Below are 22,336 nucleotides of genomic sequence, written 5' to 3' on the forward strand. Positions count from 1 at the left end.
AAACCCTCCCCGGCCGCCCCGGCCGTCCTCGACCCACGCTGCCCGCACAAGCCCTGTTTGTCCTGCTCCTGCGTCCTCCTGGGCTGGGCTCCCACCCGGCTGCCTCCCAAAGCTCTGGGGAGGGAGGAGGAGGAGGAGGAGGAAGAGCAGAATAAAATTAATCCCTGCTTCTGAGTGCCTGAGCCTCCCAGCACCCATGAGTCCGTAGCAGGGACCAGGGACGGGAGGTGTTGAGCTGGCGGGAGCCTACTGGGAGGGCCGCGGAGGTCCGGCCGCAAGCCAGCATCCTCCACCCGCGCACAAGGGCCACGCTGGCTGCAGGGGTTTCTTTTTGCAGTCAGCCTCCGAGGGGAAGGGATGGGAAGTTTTGCAGAAAGGGAATGCTTTTGAGAAGGGCGACTCAGGAAAACGCGCAGCCCACGTGCTCGGCTGGCTTCCCCTGCAGTCAGCAGGGTGACTCCCTGGGGACCCCAGCCCACAGCTCCTGCATGGCAGAAGTGGAGCCGGACCGGTGCTAGGGTCCCGTGGGATCCCTCTCTCCAGCTCTGGTCTGGGCTCTGTCTGTTTATGAGCAATTTCCCCATGTTAGGGCTGGTTGAGAAGTTTGGCACAGGGAGATTTTTGCCACTGGGAGAGGGTCTGTCTTTAAATGAAAAATATTTTGACAAAAACATTTAAAATTAAATTTAAATATTGTTAAAAATAGCAACAATACAAAAACAGAAAATTAATTGATTTAGCTGTCTGCAGTTGATCTTCTGTATTTCGAAATTTTGCAAATCTCTCCAGTGTGTTTAGTGTAGCAGCTTTAGAAGTCCTGTTCACCTACAGGCTCAGCAGCTGGCGTTCTGCTGGCTTCCAGGGTGCCGAGGCGCAGGACGTCACCTCCAGGCGCTTTTGAGAACCTTGGCCTGACTCCGTAGCATACAACAGAGCTCAGCGTCCCCACAACCCATATCGAAGCCACGTGGAGCTGTGCTGCTATGCTAGAGGAGCATGGATATTTATCAGCCCTGAGAGGAGGTAATGACTCTATGGGACACTGCACATGATTAATTTGGTATTCACATCAAACGCACCGGGTTCTCTTTGTCGATATTAATCTCAGGCTCCAAGATGATCATGGAAGGGCACTGCTGTACTCCTTCACTTGCACTTGCCCAGAAGTTGGCCCCTGTGAAGTTTGTGCACTCGTGCTGCAGAGAACACCTGCAACGAACAGGGGAAAAATTTGTGGTTGATTATTTTTAAAACAGGTGATAAAAATGTTTATTTCCTTGTGAGGGAATATCCTGAGAAAATCCTGTGCCTACATATTTTTTCCTCCATCCATGCAGCTAAGCCTAAAGCTTTGCTGCTATATTTAAAGTGTCTGGTTGCCATGATAAGAGCACTTACTCCCACCAGCATCAACGGGGCACCAGGATTCAGGGTAAGCCAGAGCAGGCCAGGCTGAACCCAGAACTGAAGAGGAGGCGACATTTTGTCCAACTTCTTCAATTTGTAAACACAGAGTCTAATTTTGTAAATCCCTTTCTGAGTGTTGATTGTTTCCTACTCATAAATGATAACTGCAAGGGCAAAAGACGGTCTTTAAGAGGGTGTTGGCTCTCTCAGTCGCATGGTTGGATGCCTGCAAGATACTCTTTGCACTGGCAGCTGACTGCAGCATAACAAAGCAGCTACAGTTAAATCCTGGCTCTGAAGAGCACCCCAACCATTTGAGACCAGATGCAATTGTTTTTAAAAGCACATATTTCGTAAGAAATGGACAAAGACTAATGGTAGTATAACTGTGTGGAAATACTAAAGGCATCAGAAATTCTTGCCTGGGCTCGAGGGCCAAAGGACATGCCAAAGCACACTAGGACACAACCAGTCCTACCTGGTCTCCATTGTGCACCACCCGCAGTAAGCATCAGCGGCAGCCAGGCACTCTGTGCACGTCAAGTACTGGTTGCAGGCAGCCACCTTCACCCGCGTCATCTGCACAACGACAGCACAACTGCTTCCAAATGTTTTACAACATCACAGAAACACTCAACCGGACTGGGATGCGCTGGTATGGTCACGCGTAGCTAGTGATGAGGCATCACCATCTTGGGCTACTTTACCCGTCAGCCTGGACCAAGCCTTACAGAACAGACAACAAGGAGCAGACCCTGGCACCGTCGTCCTCCACCCCACACCGCTCAGAAGCGGGTGGTCTCTGTACGACCAGCCCGCACGGGGACCGGCACAGGCAGCTGCCCGCTGCCCTGCCGGTGCCCCCCGCAGAGCCCGTCCCAGCCTGGGGGCCACGCACGCCAGCGCAGGTAAGGACGCCCAAGGGACAGGGCTTGCTGCCGCCAGCGTAGTCGCCCCGTGGGGTGCACAGCAGCGCTGAGCTGAGCTGCGCTGCTCCTTTTCAGCCGGCACCTTGGCAATAGAAGTGTGATGGTCAGGCTACGGAGAGCGACACCACACCTTTCTGATGTGTCAGATGGAGATGGTTTCACAGCTTGTCTCTCCCTGTGAAAAGCTCTCTCAGACCTGCAGAAAGCTCCTTTCTAGACAGAGCTGAACACTATCTGGCTATTTACAAAATGACCAGAAAGCAACACCACTCTGTAAACTTTAATTTGTAAAGAAATCAAAGTACCTCTGGGAACTTGCTCAGCAGGAGCAGTTGGAGGGAAAGCATATGTTTGTTTCTGCTTTTTCCTCCCTCGACTTCTAAACATTTGTAAAGGAAAAGCGAGTCGTTCAGTACAGCAGGCACTGACAACGTGAGGTGCTGAGAGCCCTGAGCTCCCACCACGCAAGCGCACCTTTGACCGTGGGCTCCTTGGCCTGACCCCCGCTCTACCCGCAGCCCTGCAGTGCGCAGCACCCCCCCCGCCCCAACCCCGTCGAGCTCCTGGGGAGCTTCCTAGGATGCTAATTCCACCTAAGAAAAATCAGCTCATCTAGTTTATTGGAAAAGAAACAGAGGAGAGCATCACAAGTGCTGCACTGGGTGTTTGATCAAGCCCGAATGAGGTGCACAGCCCAGACTGGGAGCTGAGATGAGACAGTCTGAAACATCAGCTAAAGAGGCATCCCAGGAGGGTTCTGTGAAATGATAATGACCAATCTGCAGGGAATTAGGGCTTGGAAAATATAAATGCAACATATAACATTTGTAGTTGTGCATCTGTTTTGACAGATTAAAATGTAATTCAGGACAAACCACCAGCGCCTGGAGCGCTCAGCTCTCAACTTCCTCCCCTGCTCACTTGACGGAGATGAGACTGCATGTTTCTACCTGCTGCGGCATTCCTGGTCTCCGTAGAGATCCCTCCTCCCATCCAGCCCTCCTGCCGGCCAGGCTGAGCAGAAATCTCCCCCAAGGATCATTTCTGACAGGCAGACTTTTTGTCTGTTGGATTTCCCAAAAGCGTCCTTAAAGACTATGTACTGTAATTTTCAGGTTTCTATACAGGAACAACCTCTGCTCATTTCTGCGCTCATGTAAGTGCCATCGGTTTCCGTATCTTTTGCTCTCCTTTCTACCTGGCCACCACAAAGACAAGAAAGCCTGACAAGCCGGTCTGCTTGGCATGACCCCCACCCCGTGCAGGAGAATGGACAGGCAGATGTACCCCTCCGGAAAGCCCTTTGACACCCCAGCCAAAGCTCTGAACTTCTTGGCTCTGCCCATTAATGTTAAAGCAAATTTTGTTGTCCCTTCCTGCTCCCAGCTTAGTGCTGAATGCTAATTCAAATGCATGATGTTCAAAGGACTATTTTGCTGAAGACTAAAGATCTCACCTGATAGGAGGTCATCAGATAGAGGTAGGTGGAATCAGAAGGGTCGAACTGCATGATGGGGTGGACAGGCTCTCCGTAAGCCACCGAAATGGATCTCCTGCTAATAACCTTCATGGTACTGTCCAGATTAATCTGTAGTGAGAAGAAGCCACTCACTGAGACCATTTTTCAAACACTATGGGGAGAAGATTACTTTTCCTCTGTTATAAACAAGAATCAAAGTGGTATCTAATGGTGTTCCACATTTTCAAGCGCTGTAAATCTCTACACACTTTGCAGGCTGCACACACAGAGCTTTACTGAAGAGCCAGCTCTGTGCCACAGGGAAGGCACTAAGTGGTCCAGAAAGCTCAGGCCATGGCCAGGAGCCCTGCTCAGTGATGAACAACCCTCGCAGCCCTTGGTCCCTCTGTTTAAAGCCCTCTGTTTGAAAGGCTGCCTGGAAAACTTCTAGTCTAAGGTTCTACCCCCTGCACGGCTCGACTGCAAGGCTGTTTCCAGCAGGCCACCGCAGTGTTACTCTTGCCTTACCCTAACGTAAGTGGCACCAGCCTTCAGCCCTGTTACACACATATGTGCATTTCTCTTACAAAGAACGATGCATTTCCAAAGCTTAATGAAAAACAGTGAAAATCGGCAACAGGGCTGTACAACATGGCATCCCCTGCTCCCTGCGTATTTGGAAATTAAGTGTTGTCATTCCTGGCCAAAAGAAGCTTTTATCCCTGCTAACTCCAGAAGACCGTGGCAGCTGCCGCAGGAGAGCCGAATCCTACCTTGCCTCATGAATCACCAGCTGAAGCGCTGGCAGTGATGGAAGAGGCTGCAAAGCATCAGCCTGCCTTTCAGATCTCAGAATGTCTTGGCATTTGACTTGAAAACTCAGCAAATTAAATGTGGCATTGCTGAGAGGAAATAACAATAGGGCTACACAATTTTGCGTGACAGTCACTTTTCAGCTTAAAACAGAAAGGGAGCAAGGAAAATTTCTACCTCCTTACTAGCAAGGGAAGGCAATAATTGTAAGGACCCAGTGTGTCTCTGCTTTCTAAAGTCTGGATTAATTAATTAACATAGGATTAATTAATTCTTGCACTACAGCAGCACCGACATGTCCTAGTAAGATAGCACAAGCTCAAAGCACAGGGCTTCCCTCTGCTAAGAACCATATGCAAGCACTGCAAGCTACTATGCAGAAAAAGAAGGGAACTATCATTATCCCCATTTTAAAAGCTGGCTATCCAGAAGCTCAATAATTTGCCTGCGATCACCCAAGATGCCCATGAGCCAAGACCCAACACCCTCCACTTTAGCTTTGCGACCATCCTCTCTCTCTTCTTGCTGAGCTTTGCTCTACGCTTGGCTGTTTCTAGGCATCTGTCCCTAGGTCCCTCTGCCTCCTGGGCTTGTTCACCCTACGCTTTCACTGCGCAGGCACATTCCCTGGATCCCCAGGGGAGAGCCACCGCAGCAGCGCAGGGGGGCAGAGACCACCAGTGCTTTCACTGGAGCGGGGTTGGGGCACACCGGAGGACACGTGCTGCACTGGCGCTGGCAAGAACAGAGTGGGCTGAAGTTCTGGGTAACCCCAGCACAGCACCTTGCCTACAGACTTCCAGACCTGGACACATGGGGACATGCCAGAACAGACCCTTCCCACCCCCCATCTCCTTCGAGGGCATTGCATCCTGGCACACCTTGCCCTGGCCACCGCTTCCCAAGTGCTGTTCTTCCTCTAATGACTGCTGGATGTGGCACTGATAATGGCCCTCGTGAAATGCCCGTCTGCAGCCTATCTGATTAATTCCCCATACATAGCCCTGGCAGCCATAATTGCTGCTGGCAGGAGCTGGTCGAGCACTATTTCTGCTCCTTTGCTGTCTTTTCTCAGGCAGCAAATCTGAATGATAACTCACGCAAAGTATCTTGTATCCTGTGCCAAATAACAAGGAGCCCCGAAGGTAAAAGGGCTTCTGGTTATGCAGCTGTGTTGTAGAATTAGATTAGAGCTATCTGAGCAAATTATCCCAGCAAAGGGTAGCCAGGAGCCTCTCCCTAATGGAGGCGCAACAGATAAGGCTGCTTTCTCTGAGATGATAATGGAAGCAGAGCTGTTAATACTGTGTGAACAGGGGCTGCGCTGCGTGTGGCATGTGCCTCTCCAGCCCAGTGCACCTGGCCGGGGTGCCAGTTTCTTCCCACCCTCACAAATTACCTGCCCCTGCAGGCAAAAATCAAAGCTGTGAGTTTCTCTGTGATGGTTCCCACATTTCTGCCAGGAGCACTTGGATGCAAGGGAAGAGATTGGATCAGTTTTCTTCTCTCCAAGCATTTTGATCCAGTATTCCACATTATGCACCACTCACCCCAGGCTGAGACAAAGCAGGTATCAGCTGTGTCTCTGCTCCAGGGCTTTTTTCCCCTCCTCTCCTCTATGGACTTTCACTGCTGAGAGTACATCAAACTGTTGTGGCTGGCTGGAATCAAAACTTTTTTTGGCAAACTTCAAGTGCTAAAGTTACTGAAACCTTGGCCTTGCATCTTGCCTCTGGAGCCAGGGTATTGCATTGCCCTACATTGCCTTTGGCACATTATTTAAAACAGATACTCCATCAGATGCATGGGTTCACACCTGCTTTGGACTCAGCTGTGATGAAGCATCTCTTGGTGATTCCACTGTCTACATGGAGCCTTCAAAAGCCATCAGCTCGGAGGGAGAATTTATTAGAAGAGCTGTTAATAATTAAATGCTGCACAATAACATTTCCAGTATAGGGTTCATCAAGAACATCCTGCTCGCATAGCAGCCTTGAACAGTAACTAACGGCCACCAGTCACCAGGCAGCATATATCACTGCACAGATTACAGCAGCATCCAATTACTCCTTCGTTGCCAAATGAAAGCAGGCGCTCAGACAAACTCCACAACAGACATTGTCCTCCGTGCAAACCAGAGGTGCTGGAAGGGGAAGCCCTGCCGCCCTCCCTGTCCCCCCAGCCCTGGCTCCCCCTGTGTTGGTGCTGCCGCGCTCCACTTGCCTTCAGGAGTCCTCCGCTGGCAGTGCCCAGGAACACAACGGTGTAGTTATTGATGCTGGCCACCGCCACCGCGGTCAGGCCGCTGTAGGTGAACACGGGGGTCGCTGTGACGGGGTTCACGATGGCCAGTGGGTGCTGAAGGTGCGCTGCTCCACAGTCCAGCTGCTCCGGCTGCAGCTGCGGAGAGACACACACGTCAGTGGGCTGCAGCAAACGCCAGCAGGTCCCCCCCGCCATCACTGCCTCGGGCTCAGTGTGGGCAAACTGCTGATGGCCCTGCTGTGCCCAGGGAAAGCTCCTCACTACCGAGTGATGGAATAGGAACATGTAACGGGTTAATACAGGAGCAAAGAGCTGTAATAGAATCTTCTTTGTGCTTGCCAGATCTACCCTCGGAGCCAAATCCAGAGCAGGCTTTGCTGGAGACGGGCTGTCGGAGGAGCTCTGCCCTTGCCCATGCTATAGGCAGGATCGGGGCAGCACCGGGATTGCTGCTGGAGCCATCCAGGTGCAGGGCACCCCAGGAGGGCGTCCTCCAGCCAAAGGCCCGTTTACTGCAGCAGCACCCGCACCTCAACACAAAAGTCTGGTGCAACAGTAAAAGGGGACGAGGGGGCTCCTTGCTCCCTTCTCCCACCGAAGCAGTCAGAGGTCTCTTCTCCAGCATGGTGCTGGAAGCCCCTCGCCAGCGAGGGCTGCGCTGCAAGGGAGGTTTCTCAGCCCGTCGAAGACGAGCCCTCCCCAGTGGCCGCCTGCTCTCGCAGAGGTGGTTGCTCTGCCCGCAGAGGGCTGGTCCTGCGCACCGCCCCAGCGCTGCCATGGGTGCCCCTTCCCGCAGGTCAGCGCTTGGGATCAGCGCTCGGGAGCACGCGGAGCCATGCTCAGCTGGGGTGGCTGCAAGCCCGGCAGCCATCTCCGGCTCCTTCCTTCTCAAACAAAAGGTGAAGCAAAAAGTTTCTCCAATAAAAGAACTCAAAATATTATTTCCCTGCAACTAAGTGAGGAAGTGACTGAAAACAGAGCCAAGGGAGGGGGCAGGGGAAGAAAGCCTGCTGGCAACTCTCAGGACTGTAAATCCTGGCTCTGATCTTGCTGCTACTGCAGTCAACAGCAAAATTTCCACTGGTCTTCCACTGGGACGGGATGGGATGGAGGAGCTGCCGAGCAGGAGGAGGCACTGCGCTGCAGGACATGGAGGGAAGAGCAGCGGCTGCGAAACTCTGCCCAGAAATGCTGGAGCCACAGCCTCAGCCTGCAGCCGCTCGCCGTGTCCCGGGGAGCAAATACAGCTGTGCCCTGTGCCCAAGACCACAAGATGTTCATTATTTGCCTCTGGCTTCTGCTTTCAAGCTGTTCCTCGAAGCTCTGGGGGAGCAGGAACTGCCTTTGCTACAGAAAACTTAAATTCAGGACAGCAGGATGGCAGGCGCTGCAGCTCAGGCAGGCGCCCAGCTCCGGCAGGAACCACCGTGCCGAGCGGGACGGCTGGGGCTGGCCTCGGCGGATGAGCCGCCCCACACGAGGGCTGGCGACCGGGGGCACGAGGCCGGTGTCAAGGCTCCTGTGTCGATTCGCTATCAGGTGCCAAGGGGCAAAGGCAAAGGGCAACTGTTAAGGACTCCTGACCTGTGAGCCTTGTCTGCGAGCAGGCATCTGGCTCATTTGGCCCAGAGCAAGACAACAGACTTTACTATCCTGTGCTAAATTAATTAGCACAGTTGCTGCATGGCAGCAGCATTTGAAAACGGGACTGGTGCTTCATATTCCTCCTACCCTGCCGAGACACACCCAAGATTTATGACCACTCTCACCCTGAATCCTCTGAGTGTTATAATTTCTGCTCAGACAATGTGAATGGATTCAACAATGTCTGAACACCACAACAGTCTCGCTGCCGACAATTTACCTGCTGTCACTCCTGCAGCAGCTTTTATGAAGTGCTGTGGGTGCAGACGAAGCCATTCAAATGATGGGCATGTTTCAAGGGCCATTACCACATCATCTACAGTGTCATTTCAGGCTCATCTTAAGCCGCAATTGCGCTGTCACCCTTCCCGGGTGTGGGCATGCAGCTGCAGGGCTGACATGCCGACAACTGCGGGTATTTGCAGGCTGCCTGAAAGCACACCAAATTAAGGCCCTGATTGTGGGAAGTGCTTATACAAAACTCCAGACAAGAGACCGCTGGCGGACTGTAACCCACACCCCTAAAACTAAGCACATTCTACACCTTACTGAACTCAGCCACAACATGGATATTCTTTCCAAAATAATAAGGAGTACTAATTTAAGCAGAAGAAATGCAGGGATTTGAGGCTGTATCTGTTAAGAAACTGAACCACATGCTTCCACCAGGCAGGAGAATTTGACGACCAGCCTGTTTAACATAGTCCCTCCTCCCTGGGCTGAGTGCACAAGGGTCTGTATTTTAATTCCCTTATTATCGTTATTATTTCATTAATGGAACCAGGCTAAATCTTCAGCTCTCCCCTCTCTCCAGACGGTTTAGAAGATTAGGCAAATCTTCAGGCTTTGCAGTGAGAGTGTGAGACCCAGGCAGGACCACCTCTCCGCTCTGGCCCCGGTTTGGGGTGCACCTCCCACCTTGTGCCTGTCCGCCCTCCTGGGCACGACCACACGTCTTGGGTCGGTGCCACACTACAGCAACACATCCCTGGACAAAAATGGGGAAGAAACTTGCTAAAATCCAAAATGTGTGCGAAGCAACTGGGCTGTGTCTCTGGAAGCGAGGGACGACATCCCCTCACAGGTGGGAGGAAGGAAGCCCCCGCCAGACCACCACAGGGCCGGTGACCTCTCTGCAGTGGCCAGGGCCAGTCTGGGGCAGGGGGGTGCAGTCGGCATGGGGACCACAGGCCATGGCATTGCCCCCTCCTCCTCTTTGCATGGGAGAAGACAGCAGCAAACCCCACCAGGCTGGGTGTGAACTGTAGGTGCCAGCCAGCTCTTGGTCTTTGTAGCTGCTGGTCAGCAAACAGCACTGGCTTCCCGAGTACCCCATCCCATCACCGACCCACAGCACGCTCTGTGCAATGGCACACAGCAAATGGCCCTGTTTGGCGGAACAGCTCATACCCCCTGCCCGGAGGGAGCGTGCCGCTGCAGACACGTCTAGGGCTCATTTCCCTGCTGCTGGACCAGCGCAAGCACGCTGCTGCAAATGGCAGACCGGGTCGTCTCCATGAAACCACCTGGATCTTGGTCCCCTGTGCCCCAGCAGACACCAGACCCCGCATCCGCTGCTGCTGCTGGTCGCATCAGATGTGACAAAGACTGATTCGAAAAACTTCCTCTGGTAAACCGAGTGCCAAGCAGAAGGCAACACGCTTGGAGCTGCAGCTCAGTTCACATGGGACTGAGACAAAAGGATCAAGTGTTGTGGGTCCAAGTGACTTTGCTAAATGCATTTTGCAGTTTTACGGCATTTCATTCTATTAAAAAATAAAATTGCAGCCCAAATTCTTAAGTGCGTACGTTTCCCCCTTAACTGGGCAACACAACTTTTTTATACTATACAGAGGATACAGCAAGCCATTCATGTTTCTGATTTAATGGTCCCCTTCATTCACAGCCAGACCTTTAGAAATGCACTTGGGTTTATTTATTTGTCTTGGGGATGATTATCTCTAGCCCCTCTTCATTACTCTTTACCAATATTAACCACCTGACGCTCACAAGGCTCCTTCCTGCTGGGAAACTGAGGCACAGAGGCACCTCAGGCCACCTGAGAGCCCAAGGGATGCTCAGCACCTCGTCTCCGCAGCAGCTGCCCGGGGAGCCGGTACCGGCATTTGTCTGCCGGCAGCTTCACCGCCTCCCAGCCCGAGGGACACAGCCCTTTCTTCTCACAGGTGGCTGAAATCACGGGAAGTTCCTTATCTGCTGTGCCTGCCTGCTTATAAATTACGCATTTCAGAGCCAATACCAGTGCAAAGCGTTTTCCACGGTAAACAGGATGTAACTATTCTAACACAGGCCAAGCTTTATTTTGGCTGCATACATCCTTCCCCTGAAACACCTTTATTTAAATGACATCAGCTCTTCTGACAGACGGGCAGGAGGAGACATATGGTGTTTCCCTCTTTCGGGTCCCAGGGTGGGGTAACACACTGTGCTGCTGCTGTCTGTACACCACAGCACTGAGGGGACATCTTAACTCTGTCACGTTACGGTAAACAGGATACGGCCAAGTCACATCCTTCTGCAGGCACCAGGCAGTCACTGCAGCTTGGGAAATCGCACTTAAAGGTTGTGCTAAAAGGCTTTCTCCATGCGGAATGGGTTAAATCTTGCTCCATCTTAAACCAAACTGCCCTACCCTGAAGCGGGGAAAGCATAGACGTTAAGTTTTCTTCCAAAACCAATCTCTTTCTATCATCTGTATTTTAAAACAGCCCCATGGGCATTCACTGCATTGCCACTATTTTTCTACTACACACTCTGGACACTCAGTAACTCACAGAAATTTTGGGCGAGTATAGATTTGAATCCTTCTGCACCCAAAACATTTCACTCTGCCACTTTGACGCTAAAGAATAGCCACCTCAGGCACAAGCTGGAGACAACCCACAGCCAGCACTGGCCAAGCAGCGTTGCTGTCACCCCACGCACTTGCAAGGAGGCCATACTCGGTGTTTCTGAAAAATTTCACAAGTGATGCAAATTAATTCAAACCAAGGAGCCACATCTAAGAGGAGGGTTACTCAGATTGCAAGTACGACTGCAAAAACAAAGCGGAACAGAGATAAAAGATTTCCAGCCACATCAGTGCTCAAGAGTTCAGCTATTTTCACGGTGCGAGTTCACTTCTTTATCCCAAACCTAAAAGAAGCAGAAAAAGCGATTTCCCAGAATTTCCATTACAGCTCCCCAGCCCTGGGCGCTACGCCCCAGAGGCAGGCATGCAGGATGTCCCTTCGGGAAGGAAGTCTGCTGGAAACAGAAGGAGGAAGAGGAGTGGTGAGGCAGCACTCAGGAAAACCATGAAACATACTGATTTCTGCATCCTGTGTTTGTGACCTTAAAAATAGTTCTTAAGCAAAGATGGAGTTTATTTCTGAATCAAAAGCAGGCTGCAGTTCAGAAAAAAGCCCCGCAGCTTTTGCTTTCAGGAAAGCTTTTCTGACTCTACTACAGCAGGGGTCTGAAAGCTTCACGGAGCAGCAGTAAGTGGAAAGGGAGTCCGGCCCCTTTCATGCATCGTATCAGAGCGGATTAAAGTGTTGGCTTCTAGCATGCCTGGAGTCCTGGGAAAATGACACAGCCAGCATCCGATAATCCGCTCCAAACTTGTTGATTTGTGGGACTTAGCCATCGTCTTCATAGGCTCAAAATTTGGCAGTTGCTCCCACACAACTGACATTTTCAGGCCATTAAAGTCTGTGATAAAAGGGCTCTAGTTTTATCTCTCGCCTTCCTTAACATAAACCATTAGGCTTTTATGAACATTTAGGTATGACTCAGGGAAACCTCTGACTGCAGAGAGAATATTCAAAATAATTTGGACACTGTCTGAAGAGAATAGCAGGACTTGGACTCAAAGTTGAACAGTAGGGAGAGGCTAAAAACCAACATGGAAATATTGCATAGACATCATAGGAAAATGGGCAGAGCGAGAGATGGTGGCAAGCCGGCCCAGCTGCATTATGAAAACGGAAAGTACAAGCCCTCCTCTGTGCCAGGCAGAGCCCAGACTGGCCATGAAACCCCTCCCAGGCAGAGCCCATTCATCCCGGAACCCCCCCAGTGCTGCCAGCAGTTTGTACACACAATCACGCGTTTATCTGCTGGAGCGTCACAACCAGAGCTGTCAAAAACAGGCTTTTTGGGATGCCTGGAGGAAAATGTCATCCTCAGAAGAGGACTCTACTGTTAAGGCACTTGAGACGTAAGCTGTCTCTAATTGTAGTGCTGCTCCAAGGGCAGGCATTATCACAGAGCTCCTCTAACTTCCCATCATATTTTTTAGGCAATGGGAGGCAAATCAATGTGCACTCTTGGCCAGTCGAGGTACTTGGGCTGAGAACTTCTGATAAAATCAATCTTACTGATTTTTCTCAAGAATCATCCACACTAAGCAATCAGCACCCCCACAGCACAGCAGATGTCCTTAAAAAAAAAAGGCTTAAAATGAGATTTTCACCCTGGTTTCGCTGTGTACTTAGACCACAAGTTTCTTGAGCGAGGAAGCGGCGGTTTTCCTGTGTTTTGCATGTTTGCACAGTGCCAGCCCTGGCCCACGGTGCTACGCGAGCCACCAGTAACGGGCTGTCCAAACACCCATCTGTCTGCTCTCAGTGGCAACGCAGACCACGTCCTGCCCACAGGGAGCCCCAGTCCCGGCTCTACCACACCAGCAGCTTTTCCAGCCGGACGGTATCTAGACTTGGCAGGAGGCAGAGTCCCAGCGGGTAAATCAGCACCACCTGACCGATGCCGATGCCGGGGGGCCTGTCAGCGTCCGCAGGGCCTGCCCCGATGCTCCCCCGAGCGTGTACGAGAGCCGCTCGGCAGCAGCCCTTGGGACCTCTCCTGCAGACCTCCGTGTTGGTTCGAGCCCTGGGAAACCACAGCGATCCATGTGCAGCCCCGTGCGCCTCACCCCCGCACGGGCGACAGCTGGGACGACTATCGCCTCCAGCCCCCAATCAGGAAAGTTAACGTCTTGCTGAAGAGGAGTAATTGCTAACGAAAAACTATCACCAGGTTCCCTCCTTCAAAACCCCATCAAGCACCGCTCCCCGACCAAACACGCATCCACCGCACCGCAGCCAGTGGCACCGGCGGCAGACTCGCATCGGCCGTGCCGAGAGAAAAACGACCATGTCAGTGCACCCGCTCCTCCCTCCACCGCAGACAAATGTCACCCCTGTGCTGAAAAGTGTTCCTTCCGCTTCTGCAGAGCTCCTGATGCCTGGCAGTTTCTCAGCCTCTTGTCTTCATTTGTATTTCACAGGAAAGCTTTTTCCCCCCTGTCTTATAAAACTCATTCTTCCCTCTCTCTACTCTCGACTCCCACCCTTTTCTTTCCTGCCAGCTCCTAACACTCACTCTTGGCAGCTTCACATGGGACATTCACCTGATTAAAACGACCGAGGAATTCAGGCTTGTGTCCCTCACATGAAGTGAGCAGAGTGAACCGGGAGGGAAGCCCAGCGAGCACAGGACCGATGGGCATTGGGGAAGGCAGGGTGCAGCAAGCACTCTGCAGACCAGTGGTTCTCCTGGGACTTTTCATCTCCTTAGACCTGTTCAGGAATTACTCGGGAACCTGCACAATCGGAGGCACGAGATGCCCGGCAGCCCTGAGTGCCTGTGCCACGTGTCCTGCCCTTCACTGATTTCTGAGTTTTCGGCAACGGTCGAGGTGCTCACCTGTTACAAGGTGATGGGCTCGGCTGATCGCATGCCTGAAGCCGGACTCAGGGCCAGAGCTGACCCGAGAGGCTGAGCCCACCAGCCCCCTGAAAGCCAACAAGAAACTGTTTTCAGAGAGTCTGCAAAGACAGACCTCCAACCAGTTCAAGGCCAAGCCAAACCACTGCACTGAAGCAGCAGCAGCCACGTTCACCTCCGCCGCAGCCCTCAAACCACCCGTGGTGAGGGGGTTTGAAACACCAGAAGATGCTCTCAGAGCTGCGTCTCATCTCGGAGGGTGAAACCCAAGCTCTGGCTGCTGTTCCAGCAGCAGCAGCCCCACGCAGACCTCACGTACGCCTGCTTGGCTGCTGCCTGCAAGGACCCATCTCAGAGGGAAGACACAGGTGACTCGAAGGACTGGGACAAGACTGGGGAACAACTGGGCTGCAGGCAAAGCCAGTCAGTCTGCTACAGTGAGGCCAGAGCCCAACAACGGCTCAAGCAAATACAGGCTTCCTGCAGCCATCCATCTTCTGCTGTGTCACTTCAGGTGCAGGAGGAAAGGGCGCGGGTTGTCTATCCCAGGAGCCTTCCTCAGGGTGTTAGGGAGGATGTAAGAGCTCCAAGGAGTCCCCAGAGGCTCCAGCCTCAGCTCCAGCAGCGGCACCGAAGCTGGATGCCTGCAGCTAGACGGTGTGATTACCCCCTCGGTCTCCCCTGCCACCTCCTCTTGTGGGAACTGGCCGGACTCGCGGCCACCCATCACTCCCCAAGTCCCAAGCCCATAGTGCTGACCCCAAGGCTGAACTACTGGTAAAGAAAGCCGAGGGCAATGTCGACAGGAGCCTGGCAGGACCTGCTCTGCACATCCCTCCCCCAGAACACCTTCCCCCCAGCCTGGGCAGCCCCGGCACGGGTCCCCCCTCCTCGCTCCACACAAGCCGGGGGTCTGGCACACGCAGGCACTCCCCTCTGCAGGGAGCTGAAGCAGCACGTGCGACTGCACGGGGAACTGCTCAAAGCAGAGGAATATAAAAGAGTAGCAGTCTTTTAACTGAAATTGCACATCCTTCATGCCGCCAGGAAGACTGGTCAAGCTTATTATGTTAGCCTTCATCCTGCATTAAATACAATACTTCAGATTATACAACCAAATCCCCCAGGAATGGGCAGGCAGAGGGAGTAATGAACAACAGGCTCCAAAGGGGTTGTCATAGTCAAAATAGCATGCATTTAAGCAGCAAGAGTTTGTATGTCCTTTAAATTCACCCCCTTTGGAAACACGGCTCCTCTGCCCCGCTCCCCAGGGACAAGGAGCAGAGCGGATCACCCGAGCACGCCTTGTCCCAAGGACACCATGCTGCTCTGAAAGCCAAACTAACGCATCCCCCTCAAAACTGTTTGGATTAAGACGCCTGATTTATTCAGGCTGTATTTTCTTAGCTGCTCTTTCCTTGGGAGAGCCCCCTCTTCCACCACTCAAGCTGTGTTTCTCATTTATGTTGAGCTTTGGCTTCAGTAACCAATCTCAGACTATTCAAACTCCTTTCCACAGGGAGGAGTCCTGGGTGAACCGTGAGTTTGGCTCCTCGATCTTCGGGGGTTATTTTTTTATTATTGCTACTACTAACACTTAGCACTTTACATGCTCAGAGCGCTCTGAAGGCATATCTGTGTGATTCTGGGCTGAAAAAAGCATCCATTAAAGTAACAACTTCTTACCTAACACAACTGGTCTTTTGCATGTGTCAGTTCAAATCTGCTTCATTTAGCAATAGTTTATAGTAAATGTTTTCCTGTATTTTCCTCATTAGTTCTGCCGAATCAATTAAGCTCTAAGATAATAAGCAGAACCCTACTCTTCTTTTATGCATCCTCAGTAAAACCTGCCTCTGAACGGCAGCGCTGTCCCACACCACCGTGCCACAGAGGCATCCTCCACGGGTACCACCACGTGCATCGCCTGCTCAGCAGCATCGGCACCGGTGCCCAGAAACAAAACACCACCGCTTGCTCCCAGCACCCAGCCCACTGCAGTAGGTTGGCGTGGAAAGGTTAAAAAAACCTTTTTGCTCATTGACAGAGCACTCCAAATGCAGAAGTGACCAAGGCATAAAGATGTGGTCTACAGCAGATGCACTGCTTCCCCAGCTGACAGGTGTACCCTTCCTCCACTCTAATGCACAAGATAGAGACCTCCATCCTCATTTTGGGGACTGAGAAAATTCAAGGTTAAAAGGATGGTTATGGAAAGCGCAAAGAATGAAGGTGTGAGCGCCGGCTCCTTGCACTCACACACATACTCTCCTCTCACAGATGGCACCTGTACAAAGCAAAAGCCATTCTCCAGGCATCTCTCTGAAAGCACTGTACTTGTTGACTTGCCAGTATTGCACCTCTACAGCTTCGTCTTTGGAGGTCCTCACTCCCCACCCTGTCCCCCCCAGTTAGGAAATTAGGATCAGCAGCATAATTTCAAAATTTGTTAAAAATCAATGGTCCTACTGGATTCAGTAGCTGAGCACCTCTCTTATTTGGTTAAAGTATGGAAGGCTTTCCTTTTCTCTACCTTTTTATATTTTGACTTCAAGATTTGTAGAAACTGATGTTTACAGAGTTGTTTGGAAAGATTCACCGAGCTTTGCTGATTGCTGTGATACTGTATCTATCTCAGCAAAAAATGACACTACAGTTAGGAGATCCTAGGGACATAACATTGCAACCCCAGCTCCTCCCCAAAGCTTGAAACCTTTTTTTCAGCAGCTTATTTGACAGTGGCCAAGTAGCCTTTCTGCACTCAGGGAGCCCCAGCGCTCCGAGGCAGTCGGCACACCAGCTGGAGTGCTCTCCTGGCAGAGGGAATCCCAGGAGGAATGCGCCGGAACACCCATCCCAGCCTTTCGCCATTTGGCTCACCCCAGGGACACGCACGATTCAAACCGAATGAAAAAGTGCAGGGAAGAAATCATCTGTATCAGTTGCTCTCCAGATGCAGGTGTCTGTCCCCTTGAGCAGAGATTTAGCCACAATTTCCCTCCCATTTAATGACCGGCCACACTAATTGCCAAAAGCCCAACCCAAGCCCACTCCCCGCGTGAGCCGGTTCCCAGACTTGGGTCCACCGCTCTCCAAGGAACCACAGGCAACAGCACACCAGCGCTGGTGCCTTTGTACCGCTTGCAGCTAACATCTGGATCTACGAGACATATTGAAGGATGACAGGGACTCATGAGTCAAACAACTTTGGAAACTGCTATTTTATATTACATTAAAAACCGCTTATCTTTCACATCTCCCCTTCTTCATCGAGCGCTATCATTAGACTGTAAACTTTTCCCAACTCTTCCTAAAAAGATCACTCTACACACAGCCATTTTCTAGAACATGCCAGGTTTTCAATGGCCCCTTTTAATTAGGCGATCGACCAGAGATGGCTTTTGGCCACTAAGACCTCACAACCATTGAATGTTGGCAGCGGCCAGCAGACAGCGGGATGAAAATCTAATAGCCAAAAGCCTTTTGCTCCAGAAGGGAGCAGTACGAAGCACCATAATACTTTAAACAGAGATGAGGCAGAAAAGGGAAGACAAGTTCCAAATTTCCTTCAAATAATACAGGTACGTGTTTGCAAAATCCAGACTTTCAGGCAACTTTGCTTCTGAGTAAGAATTGAAAGATTTGTATTCCAGTGCTACTTGCAACACATAAACTGCAGAAATCTTGTCAGAGCAATGACCCTCCAACGGTTCAGGCCCAAAAAATGGGCAGCCTTGTTCCAGCAGCTGGTCCCGTCTGGCCAGACTGCTGCTGCCCAGCACCAGCCACCTCCCACCGTCTATGCCGCTGGCACAGCGACGGCACAGGTTTGGTGGCTGCAGATCCAAATGCGAGTCTGCAGCTTTGCTGAGGCCTGAGACTTGGAGTTTGTGCCCTGGACTCAACCAGCCCCACCACGAGCCCTGAGCTCCCTCTGGGTCCCATGGCAGCACCCTCGGCAGCACGGCAGCAAACCCAGGGACTGCAACTCTAGCCATGCCACGTTCAGAGGTGGGCACAGCAGAATGAGACCCCCCCAATGTGGAAAAAAGCCTGAATACTCAAGTTAGCCCCTATCCCGTTGCCCACCAGAGAAACACCCCAAGCCGATGCGCCTCTTGTCCCACCCCTCGCCTGCAAGGCTGTGCTTATCTGGAGGTCCCTTCCTCCAAAAAACAATGCATCCCGAACTGGAGAGGAAGGCACAGGGGCTGGCAACAGCAGATCCACCCTGCTCAGACCACAAACCATCACTGCTGCACCCGTGTTGCTGCAGGATGCTGCAGCCCCCGTGCCCCCTGTCCCTGGGGATGTCCCAGTCCCAACTCCCAGCACAGATCTGGGTGAGGAGCCAGCGTACACTCCCCACACTGGACAAGCCCCGCTAATGCTGAGCGGGTAACAAGGCAAAATCATCACAGCCTTTGATATCAGCCCTGGTCATCAGCACACCACATCTAACACGGGCTCATCCAGGCTCTGTTTGATAAGGGTCTTCTCAGGAGCGAGCCATCCCACGCCCCCGCCAGCCCTGCTCCGCCGGAGCAGCAGCTGCCAGCAGAGCTGCTATCCAGATGTTAGAAATTAGTACTGCTCCCTCTGCTCAAAAATGTCAATAAATTCCACCGGTCTCTTGAAGTGGGATATTGCCGTAGACAGTCTGCCACCTCCTCCACGTGCTGCAAGGTGTCGAGAGCCCAGCTTGAAAAGAAAGTAAGGACTCGCAACCATTTCCTTACCAAGCCAACCAAAAAAAAAAAAAAAAAAAAGAAATAGAAAAGCAAAGCACAGGTTTTGCACTTTTTGCAAAGTGCAAAAAGCAGATGCAGGGGTCGGCTCACCCCCCACACACACACACTGTGCCCCTGGGTACGTGTGCTGGGGACGGTGACTTAGCAGCACTCGGGACCTCAATTCAAATCCTGATGCTGCCACCCATCTGATCAACAACAAGGCATTGATCAGGTGGTCTCTGACCACCTACTTCCCCCAGTGAAAAGAAGGCAGTAACGCTCCCCCAGCACAGACTGGTGCACTGTACCGAGGGTTCACAGCAACGAACGGATCTGCAAGTGCACGGGGCTGCAGCAACGCCACGGGCCCAGCCCTGTTGCGCCTTGCACAAGGGGCACAGCACAGGCAGTAATGCCTCTGGGCATCGGCCACGCATCCCTGACCATGGAGCTGTTTCTTCCTCCTGGTTAAGAACGCTGATCCCGGTCTGTCACCTCCTCGGTGCAAACGAGTGGTCGCACGCAGTCCCTGCAGCCGGGGAGCCCCCAGCCGCAGCCGGCGACCCCTCGTGCGTGCCGTGCACAAGCCTGAGCCGGGAGGCACAGCTGCGCTGCTGTAGGTAGCGTGTAGTGGCACTCAGGTGGTTATAATTGATTGTTTCTAACCGCTGCTGGTTCTAGCTTGCCCGGTGTTTGCATTAAATTACCACAGCCAGGGGCTCAGATCTATTATGTTTCCAACAACTTGCTAGAAGAGGTCATCAGACCAGAGTATCACAAGGGTACAGATGCCTGCAAGTTTAAATAGACGCCTACTGGGATTTACAAGGCATAGTGAGGTGTTTTTACAGCATCCCCAGGCACCCATCCACATCTCTAGGTGCCTTGTTCACCTCTCCAGGTGCCCTCAGCCCCACCAATCTTCTCTCTCAATCATTATAAAATAGACTGAAAAATCAGAAAAGTCCCAGTCCCTTCATTTCCACCCACCGAGACCCCGCAGCCAAGCTAGCAGCCGTCGGGGCTCCTGGGGAGCAGGTTTGTGTTCATGTGTGGGAGGCAAATGCCTGCCCTGGAAAACGTCTGGGGCTACACAAAAGTGGTTGAAAACCCCGAATGAAGGGACTGCTGCCGAGATATGATCACCGCCTCCATACGATCATATGAGCACCTCTCCAGAGTGCTCCAGTGTCCTCCCAGCCATGATGTACCTTCCACGTGCAACACTGGACTTGGCCAAAATGATCCTTTTTCTGTTTTCCACCTAAATCATCATTTAGTTACACAAGATTTGGTGAGCTCAACCAAGCTACCGAGAATGACAAGGTCTCTGTGCAGCTGGCTGTGGTTACAGCTCTCCAGAAACCCGAGGGGGCAGCTCTGACCCCCCTCTGCAAAGGGACCCAGCGCCCGCCTCGCCCAGCCAGCCAGCACCCGCCGGCAGCACAGGCCCAAGGCTCCAAGAGCAGGCGGGCGCTTTGCCACGGCCAGGAGCCGTTTTCAGTTCTCGCCTGAAGCAGCACAACTTCTGGTTTCCAGGCACAGAAACGTCTTCCACTTTGACCAAACTTCCCTTTGCAACTTGGGATCTGTTTGAGCTTGAGATGCAAAGCAGGGGGGAGCCCCGGGGCCCCCGGGAGGTGCGTTCCCACCACCCACCTTCAGCTCGGAGGCACCGACCCGCTCCCCGGGAGACTCCCCTGCTCAGCACAAAACGCCGGGGCTGCGCCGGCCCTCGGCAGTGGGAAAGCCCCCAGGCGCAGGCAGCCCATGGAGCTGAGCCTGCCTTCCCAGGAAGGACGAGATTCACACGGCTCCCACTCTCTGCTCCCAGCAGCCTGCGTGTGCCTTGACTGCAAGCAGAAGGTCGTATTTCCACATAAATTCCCAAGGAAACATAGCCGCCAACAGTTGGCCGTGACTCGCTAATTCCAGGTGAGAGACAGAGCAGGTACACAGTCCTCGGGTCTGGGCCCGAGGTCTTGCCCAGCAAAGCTCAGCCTGTGGCTTCAACCTCTCGTCTGGGGCATCCCAGGTCCTGCCGGCCCCTCCACGGGCAGAGAGACCGGCCCCTCACCACCCAGCCCTTGGACAGCGGCTTGGAGGGACACCAACTTCCCAATGCTTGTAAAACAACATCCAGAGGCAAAACGGATTATGGCAACGCAACGGTGTTGTGCAGCTTTGCAGTAACGGGGCATTTGCACCTTCAGGTGCGTGCTAGCAACTCCAAACACAAGGCGCTCTGCAAAAAGCAGAAATTAAGTCTGCTACAAGAACCCCTGCCTCATTTTTAATGTACAAATTAAGTGTAAATTCCCAGTTTCCTTTCTGTGGCTAATCCTCCGGATTTATTTGAGTAGATGTAAGGTTAGAGCACATTTATTTTCATGTTTGGAATTTCTAAATTAGTATAAACCAGCACTTCAAAGTAATTCAGCTCCTATAAAACCCAATCCCACGGAGATGCCACAGTATATTTGGACAGTAAGTAGATGCTTTGTCATATTCCCATGTGTATATGAGGTTTTTTTCTTTGGGAACGTTTTCTGACCGGTTTCAAACCACATTTCCATGCCCAGGCATACATATATACTGAGACTGTTTATACAGTCTACCCAAGGAGTTCGTTTTATTTAACAACCCGTTATAGTAAAGCTCGCTGGTGGGTATCTCATCATTACACCACAAAACACTGTGCTCAATGAGCATGCAGGATCTGACACAAAGCCACAAGAGCCAGAAACTTGAGAATTAATGCTGAAACGCATCATTATCCCATGCCGCTGTGCCTATGTTTTTCAGCATAGGAAGCAAACTGGATTTTCAGCCTTTTTTGAGTTGCAGACCCCAAAACATTTCCCAGGAGAGATGCGGATCCCTGGCTAGCAAATCTAAGTCTAATGAATACAAGTCTGCTTTCCCTAGTTACCTCTCGGGGAGTTTTTAGAAGGAGAGCGTGGGGCTTGGCGCGGAAACCACAGAAGACAAGGAGTCCGGCGCAGTTGGGAGTGTGGGATGCGGTTACCAGCTCAGCTTTTCCTCAAGTGTGCTTGTTCATCACCTGGTGCGTTTTATTTTGTGTTAAACTCAGACCCCCATGTCAGCCACTGCTTGGACACCCAGAGTGGGAAGGTTTGTAGAGATGCCTGGAAATCCACATTTGTTTGCCCTTCTGCTGTGGCTGTGGCCATGGCCGGGCTGGGACTACCCAGTAGCCGTCCTCATTTCCCTGGCCAAAAAGGCAGCTGCCAGCTGGAGCAGCACAAAGGTGCCTGGTCGTGTCCCCCTGCCCCAAACGCCAGATCGAGAGACGGGGCAGTGGCCAAAGGATGTTGTGGGGACTCGCTCCACTG

General features: G+C 52.2%; 1 protein-coding gene across 1 annotated transcript in view; it reads right to left on the reverse strand.

Annotated features, from left to right (window-relative positions):
* Positions 1–22,336, reverse strand: part of PLXND1 (plexin D1) — an 86,817-nt gene that overhangs the window by 58,926 nt on the left and 5,555 nt on the right. Inside the window, exons 2-5 of the mRNA XM_052777473.1 lie at positions 6,832–7,008; positions 3,793–3,924; positions 1,886–1,986; positions 1,080–1,209 (exon numbers count right to left, since the gene is read on the reverse strand). Of these exons, the coding sequence (XP_052633433.1) occupies positions 1,080–1,209; positions 1,886–1,986; positions 3,793–3,924; positions 6,832–7,008 (540 nt within the window). The remainder of the gene's footprint in view (positions 1–1,079; positions 1,210–1,885; positions 1,987–3,792; positions 3,925–6,831; positions 7,009–22,336) is intronic.

This window comes from Harpia harpyja, chromosome Z, assembly GCF_026419915.1.
Source record: "Harpia harpyja isolate bHarHar1 chromosome Z, bHarHar1 primary haplotype, whole genome shotgun sequence".
Classification (NCBI taxonomy): domain Eukaryota; kingdom Metazoa; phylum Chordata; class Aves; order Accipitriformes; family Accipitridae; genus Harpia; species Harpia harpyja.